The 14,599-nt window shown below is 43.8% G+C and overlaps 1 protein-coding gene across 1 annotated transcript in view; it reads left to right on the forward strand.

Moving 5' to 3' along the window:
* Nucleotides 1-14,599, forward strand: part of LOC145414951 (kelch-like protein diablo) — a 278,482-nt gene that overhangs the window by 49,963 nt on the left and 213,920 nt on the right. Inside the window, exon 4 of the mRNA XM_080284363.1 lies at nucleotides 12,019-12,182. Within this exon, the coding sequence (XP_080140489.1) occupies nucleotides 12,019-12,182 (164 nt within the window). The remainder of the gene's footprint in view (nucleotides 1-12,018; nucleotides 12,183-14,599) is intronic.

Raw genomic sequence — 14,599 nt, forward strand, 5'->3', positions numbered from 1 at the left:
AAGCGATAATGGAATACATTATTGTTTGTATCAGTCCTCTCTCTTTCACACATACACATAAGAACAAACAAAAGAATGAGCAGTAAATGTACACTAACTCTAAGGAGCTGAAATAACTGTGCTCGGTCGGTCCGAAATATATTGGGAAGAGTGATACCGAACGAAGAATGTGGAACTGAATGCTAACCTACGAGAACATGTGGGACGAAAGAGTAATTTTTTTTTTATTAGCAAACATTTTTGTTCTATATCGTCTCTTAAAATTGTAAAACCCATAATCTTTCGTGTAAGCATTCAGCCTAAAGACCTTACAAATTCAGTTCATATTCCTCTAGTTTGTCTTCTATATTTTTCTGACTGTTTTGAGGGTAGTAAATTATGTTCTCTTGCTGAAAGAAACTTACTCAAAATTAGAGCGGATGTAACATAAGCATGTAAACATGGCAAATACATCTGGAGTGCAGAGAACGCCTGACTGATGGGATGGTAGAGTAGGGTCATGTACACACACACCAGTGACCTTCGTTTCCTTCCCGTAATTGTTCGCAGTTTTTTATAATACCCTAATTCAGCATCATTGACACCGAAACAGTGAAGTGTTGTTCAAGACTGGCTGCTATGAAGGAGTTAATGGAATACTGTATGAAAAATTCAAAACGGGCGCAATGCATAGCGCCGCATTTGCTTGCCGAGAGAAAACGAACTAACCTCTTTCTGGTAAACAAATATGCACGCGCTTCTAATTTGAGTCCACGTCCCTCCTCTCCTCTCAGCCTCGCAGTAAGGGAGGATATTTTCACAGCCCTTCACCTTTTCGTATTGATTCGCCATGCCTCTCAGGTGCCCTGCATCATCTCCAGCATTGGGGGAGCCTGCTGGAAAGAAGCAGCAGCACCGTACTCTATTTCTGGAAAGGAAATTGGAAATTATAAGACCCTATGAGGAGGGACAGGGAGTCTCGGAGCTTGGGCGTGCATTAGGCCTTGCTGTTCCACCATTGGGACTGTGACGAAGAAATAGGAGATGTACAGGAATATGGCCACCACTTTCTATACAATTGTATACAGTTATTGCTTACTTCTTAATAGGAGGGTGAAGTTTAGGTAGGGGTCCGAGGGGGTCCTGGGACACATCCCTCCATTTATATGTATGTTTCAATGGGGAAAATCGTTCTGATATACGAAATTTCGAATTACGAAAGTTTTTTTTTTGTCCCTATCCCTTTCGTATATCAAGATCTCACTGTATTATAGTTTGAATAAAACCAGTTTAAGCAACAGACAAATAAAAAATTGTATATATGCATAAACTGCCACATATGGTCTATCAGCTCGGGACTGTCCAAGGCGCATGCAGCTAATTTGAAACCATCACGTACGTGTAAAGTCGCGTTAAATCAAGAAACCCTTGTTAATTAAACATATCTCCTTAAATATTTGCTCGTGTTAAAACGAAAACGCATTTTTTAAACTCGTGTTAGTTGAGAGGTTACTGTATATTACTGTAGCTTCAGTACTAGTGATTTATTGTGTTGTTTTTATTTTTTTTATTTATTTATTTTTTTATTATTATTATTATTATTATTATTCTGTCTATCTATCTGTCTGTTGCCAGACGCCTCAATCCCAGACGGGGTGGCCATAAACAAATCGCCTGCACATCGCCCTATCCCCAGCCATTCTGCTGCCCTGCTCCCAACTCTTACCCCCCTCTCTCATATGCCTTTCCACCCCATCTCTCCATCTCATCCTCGGCCTCCCCCTCCCTCTCCCCCCCTCCACCTCAATCACATACACTTTCCTTGTCAGTCTCTCACCCTCCATCCTCTCCACATGGCCAAACCACCTCAGTGTGTTCCTCCTAATGCCTCCTATCACATCCACACCACAACACTCCTTTATATCCTCATTTGTCAGCCTGTCTCTCCATGTGACTCCACAGGCATCTCTTAAATAACTCATTTCCACTGCTCTCACTCCTGACTTGTGTCCTTCCAACAAGGTCCAAGCTTCACTTTCATACGTTAGAGTTGGTATCTCAATACTGTCCTGTAGTAACTTTTTCACTTCCATGTTCTCTTCCCTGTTTCTTATCACTGCTTTCAAGGAACCAGCAACCTTTCTTCCTTGTTATACCCTTTCAAGCACTTCACCCCTCAAACTTCCATCCTTATTCATCACACTCCCCAAGTACTTAAACGTACTCACATTTTCCATTTCCTCACCTTCCAACCTCACTGTACATTCACTGACTTCTCCTCTCTCAAATACCATCACTTTACTCTTCCCTACATTCACCTTTAGATTCCGTTTCTTACACACTCTCCCAAACTCATCCACCAAGCCTTGCGGCTCCCCTTCGTCTTAGCTCAAGAACACAGTATCATCTGCAAACAACAGTACAGAGAGTTTCCAAACACTACCCTCTCTCACCAGGGCCACTCCAACATCCACTGCCCTACCTTGTACCTCTTTTATTACCCCATCCATGTACAGATTGAACAACCATGGAGACATGACACATCCCTGTTTCAACCCAACCTTCAAATAGAAAAATTCACTCAGTTCACCATCCACACGCACTTCAGCCCTAACACCATCGTACATACTCTTCACAGCATTCAACAACTTCCCATTTACTCCATATATACTTAATACTTTCCACAATCCTTGTCTATCCACCCTGTCATATGCATTCTCCAAATCCATGAAAGCCACATACAACTTCTTTCCTTTCTCTAGAAACTTTTCCACTAAAGATCTAAGAATGAATATCTGATCTACACAACCTCTTCCCTTCCTAAAGCCTCCCTGTTCTTCTCCAACTAATTCCTCTGTTCTTTCCCTAACTCTGTCAATAAGTATCCTACCATACACTTTTCCTGTTACGCTAAGAAGACAAATGCCCCTATGATTACCACACACTTCTTTTTCCCCTTTTCCTTTGTACAAGGGAATAACTATACCTGACTTCCAATCCTCTGGGACTCTGCCTTCCTCCCAGGCCAATCTGCACATCTTCCACATCCATTCTACTACTATCTCTCCCCCATGCTTCAGCATTTCATCACACACTCCATCAATTCCTGGGGCTTTCCCCAATTTGACTTTCTTCATTGCTTCCACAACTTCTATCCTACTGATTTCTTCCTGTCTTCTTACCTCCCGCCTTCTCCCAGCCATTCCCCAGCCACTTATACTCACATACCTTCCATCCTCTATGTTCGACAATTCCTTAAAGTGTTGTCTCCATCTGCTCACTTTTTCTCCCTTCTCCACTAGTAATCTACTATTTTTATCTTCCACTCCCCTGCTAACTTCACTTCCACCCTGTCTTATTGTCTTCACGTTTTCGTTTTCGTTTTTAAAGGCTCCAACATGCTTGCATGTGTTGGCCTTGATCAACTAATGAGCTAATGGCGGCTCTCCACGCTGCACGATCCATTGCAGCCTCCCTGTTCAGTCCCTTAACCCTAAGGTCACACTTAATGACCTCGTCCCATGTCTTTCTCGGTCTGCCCCTCATAACCCCACTCCCAATATTAACACTTCTCACCTTCCTCACCCAATTATCATCCCCCATCCTCTCCACATGTCCAAACCACCTCAATCTACCTCTCCTTTTCACAACACCAATACACTCCAGTCCCATCCTACCTCTCAACTCTTCCATTGTAAACCCAGCCCCTCCAGGCCTTGGACGCAGGGACGCACTGCACATCCACCTAATCATTGTCATTTCTGTACGTCTGAGCCAGCGAATATCTTCCTCCTTCACTGCCCAGGTCTCACTGCCATACAGCATTACACTCCTAACACATGCTGCATACAAAGACCCCTTAGCACGTAGGGAGAGCCTTCTCAATGTCAGGAGAGGCAAGAGCTCCCTGAACTTCTTCCAACCACTACTCACCCTAGCCACAGAGCTAGCTCCAGCCCCACCTCCAGCAAAACAACATGTCTCCCAAATAACAAAACTCTTCCACACACTCAAGAGATTCACTAGCAAGTTCAATCCTTTCACGTCTGACAATTTCCACCTGCTCACCCCGGCACGCCGTACACATAAAATCAGCATTATCTCGCAGTCTACCTCTGATACCACTACATCTCTTATGCACCCATTTATCACACACACCGCACAAGATGGAATTACTTCCCACGCCCTTGTGGCACACTGCACATGGCCACTCTCCCTCGTCTTTGACAGTACCGCCACCAACCCTAGATATCATCACTTTTGTTTTATCTGCATTTACCCTTAAACCCTTTTGTCCCATACCATCTCTCCACTTCTTAAACCTTTCCTCCGCCTCCCTTTCATTCTCTGCAATCAACACCAAATCATCAGCATACAACAACTCTCATGAGAGTCCGTTTCTAAATTCACGTGAAAGGGCTTCAAGTACCATGATAAACAACATGGGACTCAAGACTGACCCCTGATGCACACCAACATTCACGGAAAACTCATCATTCAAATCTCCATTCACTCTCACCTGGGTGTGAGCACCCACATACATGGCCATAACCACCCTAACCAGCCACTCCTCCAAGCCACGCTTTCTCATTGCCCACTTCACCACCTCTCTAGGGACTCTGTCAAAGGCCTTTTCCAAATCAACAAAAACAAAATAAAGATCCCTTCTCCTACTAATATATTTTTCCTGTAGCTGTGGAAGAATGAATATGGCATCAGTGGTCCCCCTACCTGGCATAAACCCAAACTGCATCTCATCAATATTCACTCCTTCTCTAATCATACCTTCTAAAACTCTCTCCATTACCTTCATTATCTGATCTAAAAGCTTTATACCTCTATAATTTCCTCTTTCCAGGGCATCACCCTTCCCTTTATACACATTTACAGTTACACTCTTCAGCCAATCATCTGGGACAACACACTCATAAATAATCCTGTTTATCAGGTCAGTGACTAAACTCACCCTATATCGCCTGAGGCCTTCAACATTTTGGCAGTCAACCCAGACGCACCTGCTGCCTTCCCCACCCTCATCCTGCCTATTGCCTCACTCACAGTAGCAGTATCAATCAAAGGCCAAGGGCCAGACACTGGATCTGCTGGCTCCAAACCTTCCCAGTCCCAGTCTAACTCCCCCAGACTCATACGTAATAACCTACTGTCTCTTTTCCTAAAATATGTGTTACACACAATCATGTCCGTTGCCTCCCCAAACTCGAGAGTCCTTTCCCCTTCTGCATTCCTTAGACCATACGCACATCCCCCATGCACTCCTTCATAACCTTGTGCTGCTTCACCTACATGACCATTTAAGTCCCCTCCCGAAATCACTATCTCATCATCTGGAGGAACATGCTGCCCTCCTCACAGATGCCTTCAGTGTAGCAGCAGGCTCCTCTATCCCAAAAACTGCTCCCCCAAAGGCTTACCATACCGACCATTGGTTTTACTGTGATAGGGTGAAGGAATTAAACAGACGCCTCAATAGAGCTAAAAAGATCCATAGAGCCAACCCCACAGCTAACACCCTAGCCTACCTCCAGGCGGTCATCAGGCATTCCGTAGCAGAGAAATCAGACATTAAGGAGGAAAAGTGGCTGGAGTGGTGTCAGTCCCTTGGTGCTCAATCAAGACTGGGGAGTATTTGGAAAAAATTGAGAGCTACTTCCAATCCTCAGCCACCTCGTCTCCCGTCTCACCCCGACCCACAGGGAGAGGCTGAAAGGCTGGCAGCAACATTTGCCCAGAGGACCTCCCCCACACAGCTTCCAGAAGACACCAGAAGTAAACAGGAAGCGCTACACCAAACCAGGACAGATCTTATTAACATCTGCAAGGCCACCCCATGTGACTCTGATCATATATTCACTATACACGAGCTTCATCAAGCCTTGAAAACAAGCACCGACACTGCCCTGGGCCCAGATGGTATCACCTATTCCATGCTCAACCACGCTGGGCCCACAGCAAGATCCGCCTTTCTAGATTTATTAAACCACTCCTGGTCCATGGGGAAACTCTCTGAGCAATGGAAGACTGCCACCATTCACCCCATCCCCAAACCGCCTGATCCCACATCTTTTAGACCTATCTCCCTTCTCAGTTGCTTGAGTAAAACTGCCGAGAAGATGGTGCTCAGGCGCCTTAGCTGGATTCTGCCCTCACCCCACAGCCACATCTTTGCTTACACCAGAGGCAGGGGGACGGCTGAGTGCCTGAGTTCCTTCCTCTCTGAGTTGCGTGGAGGAAGAGGCCTGGCCATTTTCATAGACCTGGAAAAGGCCTTCGAGCTGGCATGCCCGGAGGCCATCCTGGCAACCCTTTCAAGCAGGGGAGTCAAGGGTTGCCTCCTGTGCTGGCTCGAGAATTTCTTCCAGGGCCGACGGGCAGTGGTACAATTTCAGGGGCACACCTCATCAGAGCACTGTCACATGAACAGAACCCCACAGGGCAGCATTCTCAGCCTCACGCTTTTTAACGTCCTCATCAACTGCCTCCTACAGGTGGACCTAGGCCCTGGAGCCCGCCTCCTCTGTTATGCTGATGACATAACTCTGGTTGTCCATGGAGGCCCATACCATGCAAAAGCCCAGAGGGCTCTAGCAAAACTCCACCTAAAATGTACAATGCTGGGACTCAAAATCAACCCGACTAAGACCAAGGCTCTTCCCTTCCTCATATACCCCCCCTAAAGACACACTTCACCTCGGCCACACAGCCATCAACTATGTACCCACACACAAGTACTTGGGAGTCATCTTTGACTCCAAACTTTCATTCCGGACGGAGGTTAACCACCTCTGAGAAAGAACAAAGCTCCGCCTTAACGCCCTGCGATCCTTGGCAGGAAAGGGAAAGGGTGCCTCGTACAGAGTCCTCCGTTTATTTTACATTCAAACTATAAGAGCAATAGTGGACTATGTGGCGCCAGTACTTCCATCCCTCAATGAACCACAATTAGCCAAAGTGGAAGTCATCCAGAACAATGCCATGCGCATCATGACTGGTTCACCCATGTGGACCAGACTGTGCAATCTCCGCATGGAATGCGATCTTGAATCCTTACACCTTCGCATACAAGCAAGGGTGGCGGGCCTGGCAGCCAAACTAGTTCATAATGCTTCTCCCCTCCCCCTACTGCCACGGCTTACAGCAGCAGCCAGCCTCCATCCGGACCTCCTGACAAACAGCTGGGTTCATAATGTAGCTCAAGCAATCCACAGCTATGAGCTAGATGACTTTATATCTCAGGCCAATGACACAACTGGCACCAATTACATCCCCCAGCCTCCATGGAGTCCAGCTGTACTCACGCTCATTCTCACACACACACTATCCAAAACTCAAACACCAACCCCATTGATGCGTCAAGAGGGCCTCAGACAAATTGCTGCCCTCGCAGCCCCAGAGTCCATCACCTACTACACCGATGGTTCGGTAGCATCAATTAAAGCCGGAGCAGCCTTCGTGTGCGGGAGCCGATCATTCGGCTTCCGTGTCACAGATGGTGCCTCCACCCTTCAGGCCAAACTGGCAGCTATCTCAGCTGCCCTCTCAGATGCACTGGAACACAATCCAACAACTCCCACTATCATACACACAGACTTGGCTTCGGCCATTCACACCCTTCGCCAAAACACTCACAAAGACAACATTCACCTAATATACAACATTCTCACCACCTCCCAAGGTATCCGCAATGCTGGGGGATTGGTTACCATAAATTGGATCCCTAGTCACTTAGGCATTGCAGGCAACAAAAAAGCAGATTGCATAGCAAAACAAGCCCTAGAAAACCCCAGCATTGATTTTGTAATCTCAACGAGCCTACGCCAAGTCAAGCATGCCATTAAGACAAGGGCAGCCAGATTAAATAAAGAAGACCACCGCCTATATGTTGAACTGGGTTCCCCCTCGGCTAGATGGTACTCACTTGCCACACGCTACAAACCACTGCCAGTTGCCACTGGATCCAACCTTACGATGCTCAATCGTCTGCGCCGCCTTCGCCTGGGCTATAAATACTACAATGAAATGGTTCAAGATGACGAAACCCCCGAATCTGAATGTAAACACTGCCAGGAGGCTCCACTTTACCCCCTCCTGCACTATCTTCTCAGATGCCCAGCCACATCCCTCATCAGGAAACGACCTCTTCCTAACCCAGACACTCCCAGAATTCACGATGCAGCCAGATCCATAAACTCTTTACGCAATGCTGCAGCCTACGTTGTAGCCACGGCCCCACTCTCAGCACTGACTGAGGTGGTGCGCTCTGCACCTCCTCCCACCTAACGTGCACATCCACTGATATGCAAGAGTATGTGTGTGTGTGTGTGTGTGTGTGTGTGTGTGTGTGTGTGTGTGTGTGTCTGTACGAGTGTGTGTGTGCGTATGTGTGCATATGCATGTATATATACATATGTGTATATATGTGCATATATAGTTTTTAAAGTCAAGAGACTGCTCCTGCAGTCTTCATCACTTACTTGTCTACGCTTAAATCACTGACTGGGCTAACATATGGCCCGGCCCCTTCCGCTTAAACGAAGGGAAAATCTTAAACAAACAAACAAACTCATCATCCCGCATACCACCCACTACACGTATTAACCCGTACAGCGTCGGCCGATTTGGCTTATATGTACACGCCCAGCGTCGGGACTATGGAAAAAAATTTTATTGGCTAGATGGGTCAGAAATGCTGAAAAAACATGAGTTTCATTCATGAAAACGTTCGTTTTCAACTCGAAGATTGTTTTTTTTTCCCATGTCGGGCATTGCCGAAAATTAAGGTTTTTCCCCCCATAGAGTTTTACAGCCCTTACGTAATTCGGTCGCGGCTAGTCAACAACGATTTTCGTAAGCCTTATCCATTTACTACACATGTCTAAGATACCAAAATACTTACAATAGACTAAACTATTCACAAAATATACATATCTTGATAGATTATATATTGTAGGCATAAAAATGTAACATAAAATGCAGATGAAAGGTATAGAAATTAGAGAAAAGTTACTGTAACAGAAAAGTAAGGTATTTGGATAAAGGAATACTAATAAATAGGTAAAAAAAAAAAAAAAACATGAGTTTCACAGATCAAGTCACTCAAATCCACAAGGAAATACTTTTTTTTTTCGTATATAAGAATGCTTACTTTTCATTCCCATCCCGTAGACTTCAGGGATTTTACGTATATTTGGTGGGGGAAAATAAAAATGCAGTTATGACAATTCTAGGCTTACATTTTCGTATTCAATGCTTACATAAACAACCAAAACGCCTGAAGTACAGTATACTATTCAAAAAATGTACTTATTGTGATAAATAATAATGAGGTAAATACTCATCCTCACTATCACTATCCACTAATGATGCATCGCTATCAGCATATACCACACTTTCACTCATCTTAGACGATACAGTATCGTCTAGAGCTTTGTCTATTTCTTCTTGGGAGAGACCGGAACGACGAGCTTGAGACATCTTGACAGCGTAAAAGCTCAACTCAGAGTGATGGCCTAGGTAGGCCAAGGAGGGGGTAAGGGAGGCCTGGAAGGGTCAGGTTGTACAGTGAGACAGTGGAATGAAACAATGGTGTTCATAGAAGGTCGCGTTCACACTGTCACGACATGTAAAGACTTACTACAAGTGCGCGAATATGAGGTGGTATACAGTAATCCCTCTAATATCCGGACGCCCAATAACCGAACATCCCCACTAACCGAACCTTATCGTCCTGGGATCAAACATTCCCAAAATGGTCCGAAAATCCAAAAAAATTGGAAAAAAAATCGATTTTTTGCCGTCCGTAATTTGAACTTGCCGCGCGCGCCGCGTGAGAGCATTGTTTTGGTTCGTCATTCCTCCGACGTCCGATAGAGCGCCGCTGCATCCTCCCCACTTCCCGCCTGTCTCTCACCGCGACAAGACCTACGCTCTTCGCCATGGCTTGGGAAAAGTTAATGTGCAACACTTAAATTTAATGGAACATTATTTGGACTAAAGTGAACACTGTGAAAAGAACGGACTTCTGTGTGTTAGTGACTAAGTTCAGTGCAAGACTTCAGGAAGAGTGTAGTGCAAGTGCTTCAGGAAATCGTTCTTACTGTCAGAGTCCGAGAGGAGGCGGTTATTCATCGAGGTGGCCAGGGACTTGCTGTAAGTAGCCAAAATGTTTCATGTTGTACTATTTTCCATACTATATTTACCAGAATGTTTCATATTGTATTTTTTCCCATACTATACTTACCAGAAAGTGTCATACTGTACTTCTTTCCATACTAAACTTACCTCATGCATGTGCAGTAGGAATGTGTTTTTCAGAGTTCGGTTAGGTTCGGTTAGGTTAGGTTCGGTTAGAGTCCATAAGTACCAGAATGTTTATTAATGTATGAACATACTTCTAAACCCACATTTTATGTGTCTATTGCATTTATTTCAGTCATTTATGTGCCTTATTGGTGTGATTTGGGTGTTAAATAGGTGCTATGCATGTCCGGAGGGAGTTGTATAGGTGTTTCTCTGTGTTAGGGTCCGTAAGTACAAGTCCATAAGCTGGGGCCCAATATCCGGACAAAACCAATATCCGAACCTACCGATGGCTCTATTGATCCGGATATTGGAGTGATTACTGTATATACCACCGCGACGCTCTAGTCACTGGGAGCTCAGGTGGTATACATACAACCGCGACGCTGTACGGGTTAAATCTCTATTATTATTATTATTTTTTTTATTATTATTATTATTATTATTATTATTATTATTATTATTATTTTTGGATATGGAATGCAACCTGCATTTTTTGCATTTATACAAGGGTATTATTAGCGCAGGCTTTTGTAGCACAACTTGTGTGCAGTACATAACTCGTGCTAACCGAGGGTTCACTGTACTGTACTTAAAAACTTTTATGGACACTGAAGTTATTCATTCCATTTGCATTTGTTGAATGTAACCTTGCATCATGTCTTTTGTGCTTCACTATCATTGGATTGGCAGAAGTAAAAAGTCTTTATAGTACAGTATTCTTGTATTACTTCTACTGCTTTCAGCATGCCAGTTCCTTCTCTTTCCTAAAAATACTCTTGGACTCTTTTCTATAGCAGAGCAGTTTTCCCTCCCCAAATCCTCTGAACTTTGCACTGTTATACCTGCGTGTGACTCTGCTAGTGTGAAGTGATTGATCACTCAGGTTCACAGTGTGCAGTTTTCACAATTATGCATATTATTTTGAAACTGTGTTTTCATACCAAATTGTCATTCCCTTCTTTTTAACATTCAGTATTTAAAGCTATGCTTCCACTGGAGTGTTCTTTGTAATGTCTTATCTGTTGCACATTTCCTGTTGAGCTGACTCTTTTCTTCATCATCATCATGTACAAATTGTTAGAGGTATGACACCATACATTGAATTTCTGTAAATTGAAGGGTTTTAAGTTTGCAGATTTTTTTTTTTTTCTTTTTTTCCCTTTTATATCAAAATGGGGGCACTCACCATCCACTCACTTGATGTAGTGCTGCTGTCAGATGTCTGCCCTTTCCTCTACTCCATCTTTCTTTCCTTCCATCCTCTTATGTCTTTCTTTCCTTCATTCTTTCCTTGTCCTTCTGCCTACGGGTTACTTTACACTCCCAGTTCTTTCTTTCCTTCATTCTTTCCTCTTCGTTCTGCCTGTGGGTGACTCTACACTGAGTGACAAGCCAAATGGTGTCCTGTACACCAGGAAACCATTTACTATGCTTGGTAGTAACCACATAACCAAATTATGGTGCGTGGTGGTTTAATGGGTAATTAAGGAGCTCCAGTCGGTTTGAGCCATTGAAGGTTTATATCCAAGGGGTGGTTGGGGTTTATTGCTCATGTAATGCCACCCAGGGATGAGTAAGGCTGGTCACTCTCGTCTTAAATGTCAGGACCAACTTGCCTAGCCCTGGGCTTCTACACTTCTCATGGGGCAGCATAGAATTGGATGATGGATGGATGTATCAAAGTATATATGATTATAATAGTCAGTTTTCTTCCATCAGCATGCTTACTGCAGATGCAGGAGATCCAGGATGTTTGTTGTGAGTTCCTGAAGCAGCAACTGCACCCATCCAACTGTCTGGGTATCAGGGCATTTGCTGACACCCACTCATGCCGGGACCTTCTGCGGATCGCTGACAAATTCACACAACACAATTTCCAAGAGGTCAGGTTCTGGTAGGGAAAAGGCTAGGTATCTTAGAGAGAAGAGTAGCAAGATAATTTACAGTACAGATATAATGAAATAAAGGTAGAGAAGATAAGTTACAAAAGAAAATAACTGGGGAATAATGACTGTGAGAGATGGAAGAAAGGAAATAGATCAGTGTGAGGATGCAAAATGGAAAGGAGTGGAGAAAAGGGGATGAGTGTGAGAAGGATTATGATGGCAGAATAAAGTTTTGCTAGGGAAAAATGAGTGGTTGTGAAAGAGGAAAGTTTGAAAAAGGATTTGTATGAATAACCAAAACAGGGATAAGGAGGGAGAAAAAAGCTTAAGGAGTTGAGCACAGTAATCCCTCATTTTTCCAGACGTGCAGTATCCGGACCTGTTCATTATCCGGATACTGGACCATGGCATTATTAACCCCTACACCGCGGGCATGTTTACCGATGTTTTGCGTGTGCCGCAGGGTTATTCGGGCTCCGACAGACTCTCAAAAAATATTTGCCAAAAATCAGTTATTAGTCCTAGAATATTAAAATTATATATGCTTATGGCACATACCTTCAGCTTTCTCCTGGAATGTTTGTTGAGCCTTCGTCAGTTACCGTAGGACTTGTGGAGACCTCTGAAGTAGGGTAACGAAGTCTCCACTTTACACTTCCCGACAACCCGTAATATGATTACCACAGCCAGATATTAACACTATAAACACTACTCTATGATTTTCAAGTAGTTTGGGATCCATACTCCAAAAAAAAAAAATACTGTGAAAGCAATGAAAATTATGAGCGCGTCTGACCGTCGCACTTGCGCTAGTTCGCTCTTGGTAGTCTGTCATTTATTATTCATAAAACCCCTCACACTTTATATTTCTATTACTATATAACACTTATATATATCTACAGTCTTTATCCATAAGTTTCCTTCAGTAGTATTAGTTTATTGTCACTGTAGGGATTCAATTTCTTTCAGTAAAATACATAGCATTCACTTTCTCGTCCTGTATACTGGCATTGAGAGTGAATGTCACTTTCATCTCGCTCTCATAACTCATAGCATTCAGACATGCTATAGTGAAACTTTCATTACTCCTAGGGTATATACTCGTATTCTTATACTGTAATACTACTCATTTACATTTCTATTTACGTTCTCTATTTTATTTACGTTATTTACATTTCTATTTTATTTACACTGTGTTATGCACTGTCACTTGAAGTAACTTATAAAACTATTTTCCATTGTTCACGTATATTTACATTCATTACTTTCACTTGCTGTTTACACATTATTTACAATTCCACTTGCACTGTTTTACTCAATAGAAAGATCGTAGTCACTCTTTTATCAATTGTCAGCCCTTTACCTCTTTCCACACGAGGTTTAGTAGGGGGTAAAGGTCACAGGGCCCTTTGCATGGGGGTGAAAAAAGGCCCTGAAGTCAGCAAGAGGATGATCCGTACCTCCTCTTCGGAAGATGAGAGAGAACTGATAAAGGAAGGCCGGCCCGGGTTGAGGCCTACTTGGGGGTTATTCAGTGCTACCATCGTAGCTCTTGAAACAGCTATGTATTTTACTGAAATGATTGGTAGGAAATCTAGACAATACATTATAAATTAGGTAGTTCCAGGTGAATGTAAATATCACTTAGGCTTCTCCCTTCCCTCCTTATATGTATATTTATTACGAAAATAGATTATATGGCATATTTCAAGGGGAAAAAAACAGCGAAAATTAGCGAACCAGTGCACGTGAGGTGTTGTCAGGTGATAAATAGCCAATTCCAGGTGTATGGCACTCTCACTTACCTTATTTCTTTCATGTATATATTATTTGGTATAAGAATAGGGCATAGGGCTTATTTCAATGGATGAAATCAGTGAAAAATTCCAGGGAAGATTTACTTAGCGTAGCACGGCCGGACAGGCGAGAGGATAGAGTAATGGAGGGGGGGTAGGGAGGGGAGTCAAGAACGGGGAGAAATGGCTAAATTGTCAACAATGGATGCGAGTACAGATGAGATTAGGAGTGCTGACTAGTGTTGGACATTGGCAGTACTGATAGATGATACAAGCCCCCACTTGGAAGCCCGGGTGAATTCAAAATAACACAGAATCACAAAAGCGACGCCCCGCGGTATGATCCCTTGCTCCCAAGCGTCACGAAAGTGACGCCCCGCGGTTAAGGGGTTAAACTATTATCCAAATTTACTTGCTATTATCGGGATGTAAAAGTCCCCAAGAACTTTGGCTGGCCAGCCGGCATGTTCAAACATTCGATACCATGGCCGCTGGACTGGAGCCGTGAGGGAAATAGGCCATGACCCACAACCAGAGCTGAAATGTCTGTCCACCTGTGTGCTGAATGGTCAAAGTCGCATGCTGGTCTGATCACTCCCAACGAAACTCTAGCACCAG

Source organism: Coenobita brevimanus, chromosome 101 (assembly GCF_032717465.1).
Source record: "Coenobita brevimanus isolate Jiangsu-jjx chromosome 101, ASM3271746v2, whole genome shotgun sequence".
NCBI classification, from domain to species: Eukaryota; Metazoa; Arthropoda; class Malacostraca; order Decapoda; family Coenobitidae; genus Coenobita; species Coenobita brevimanus.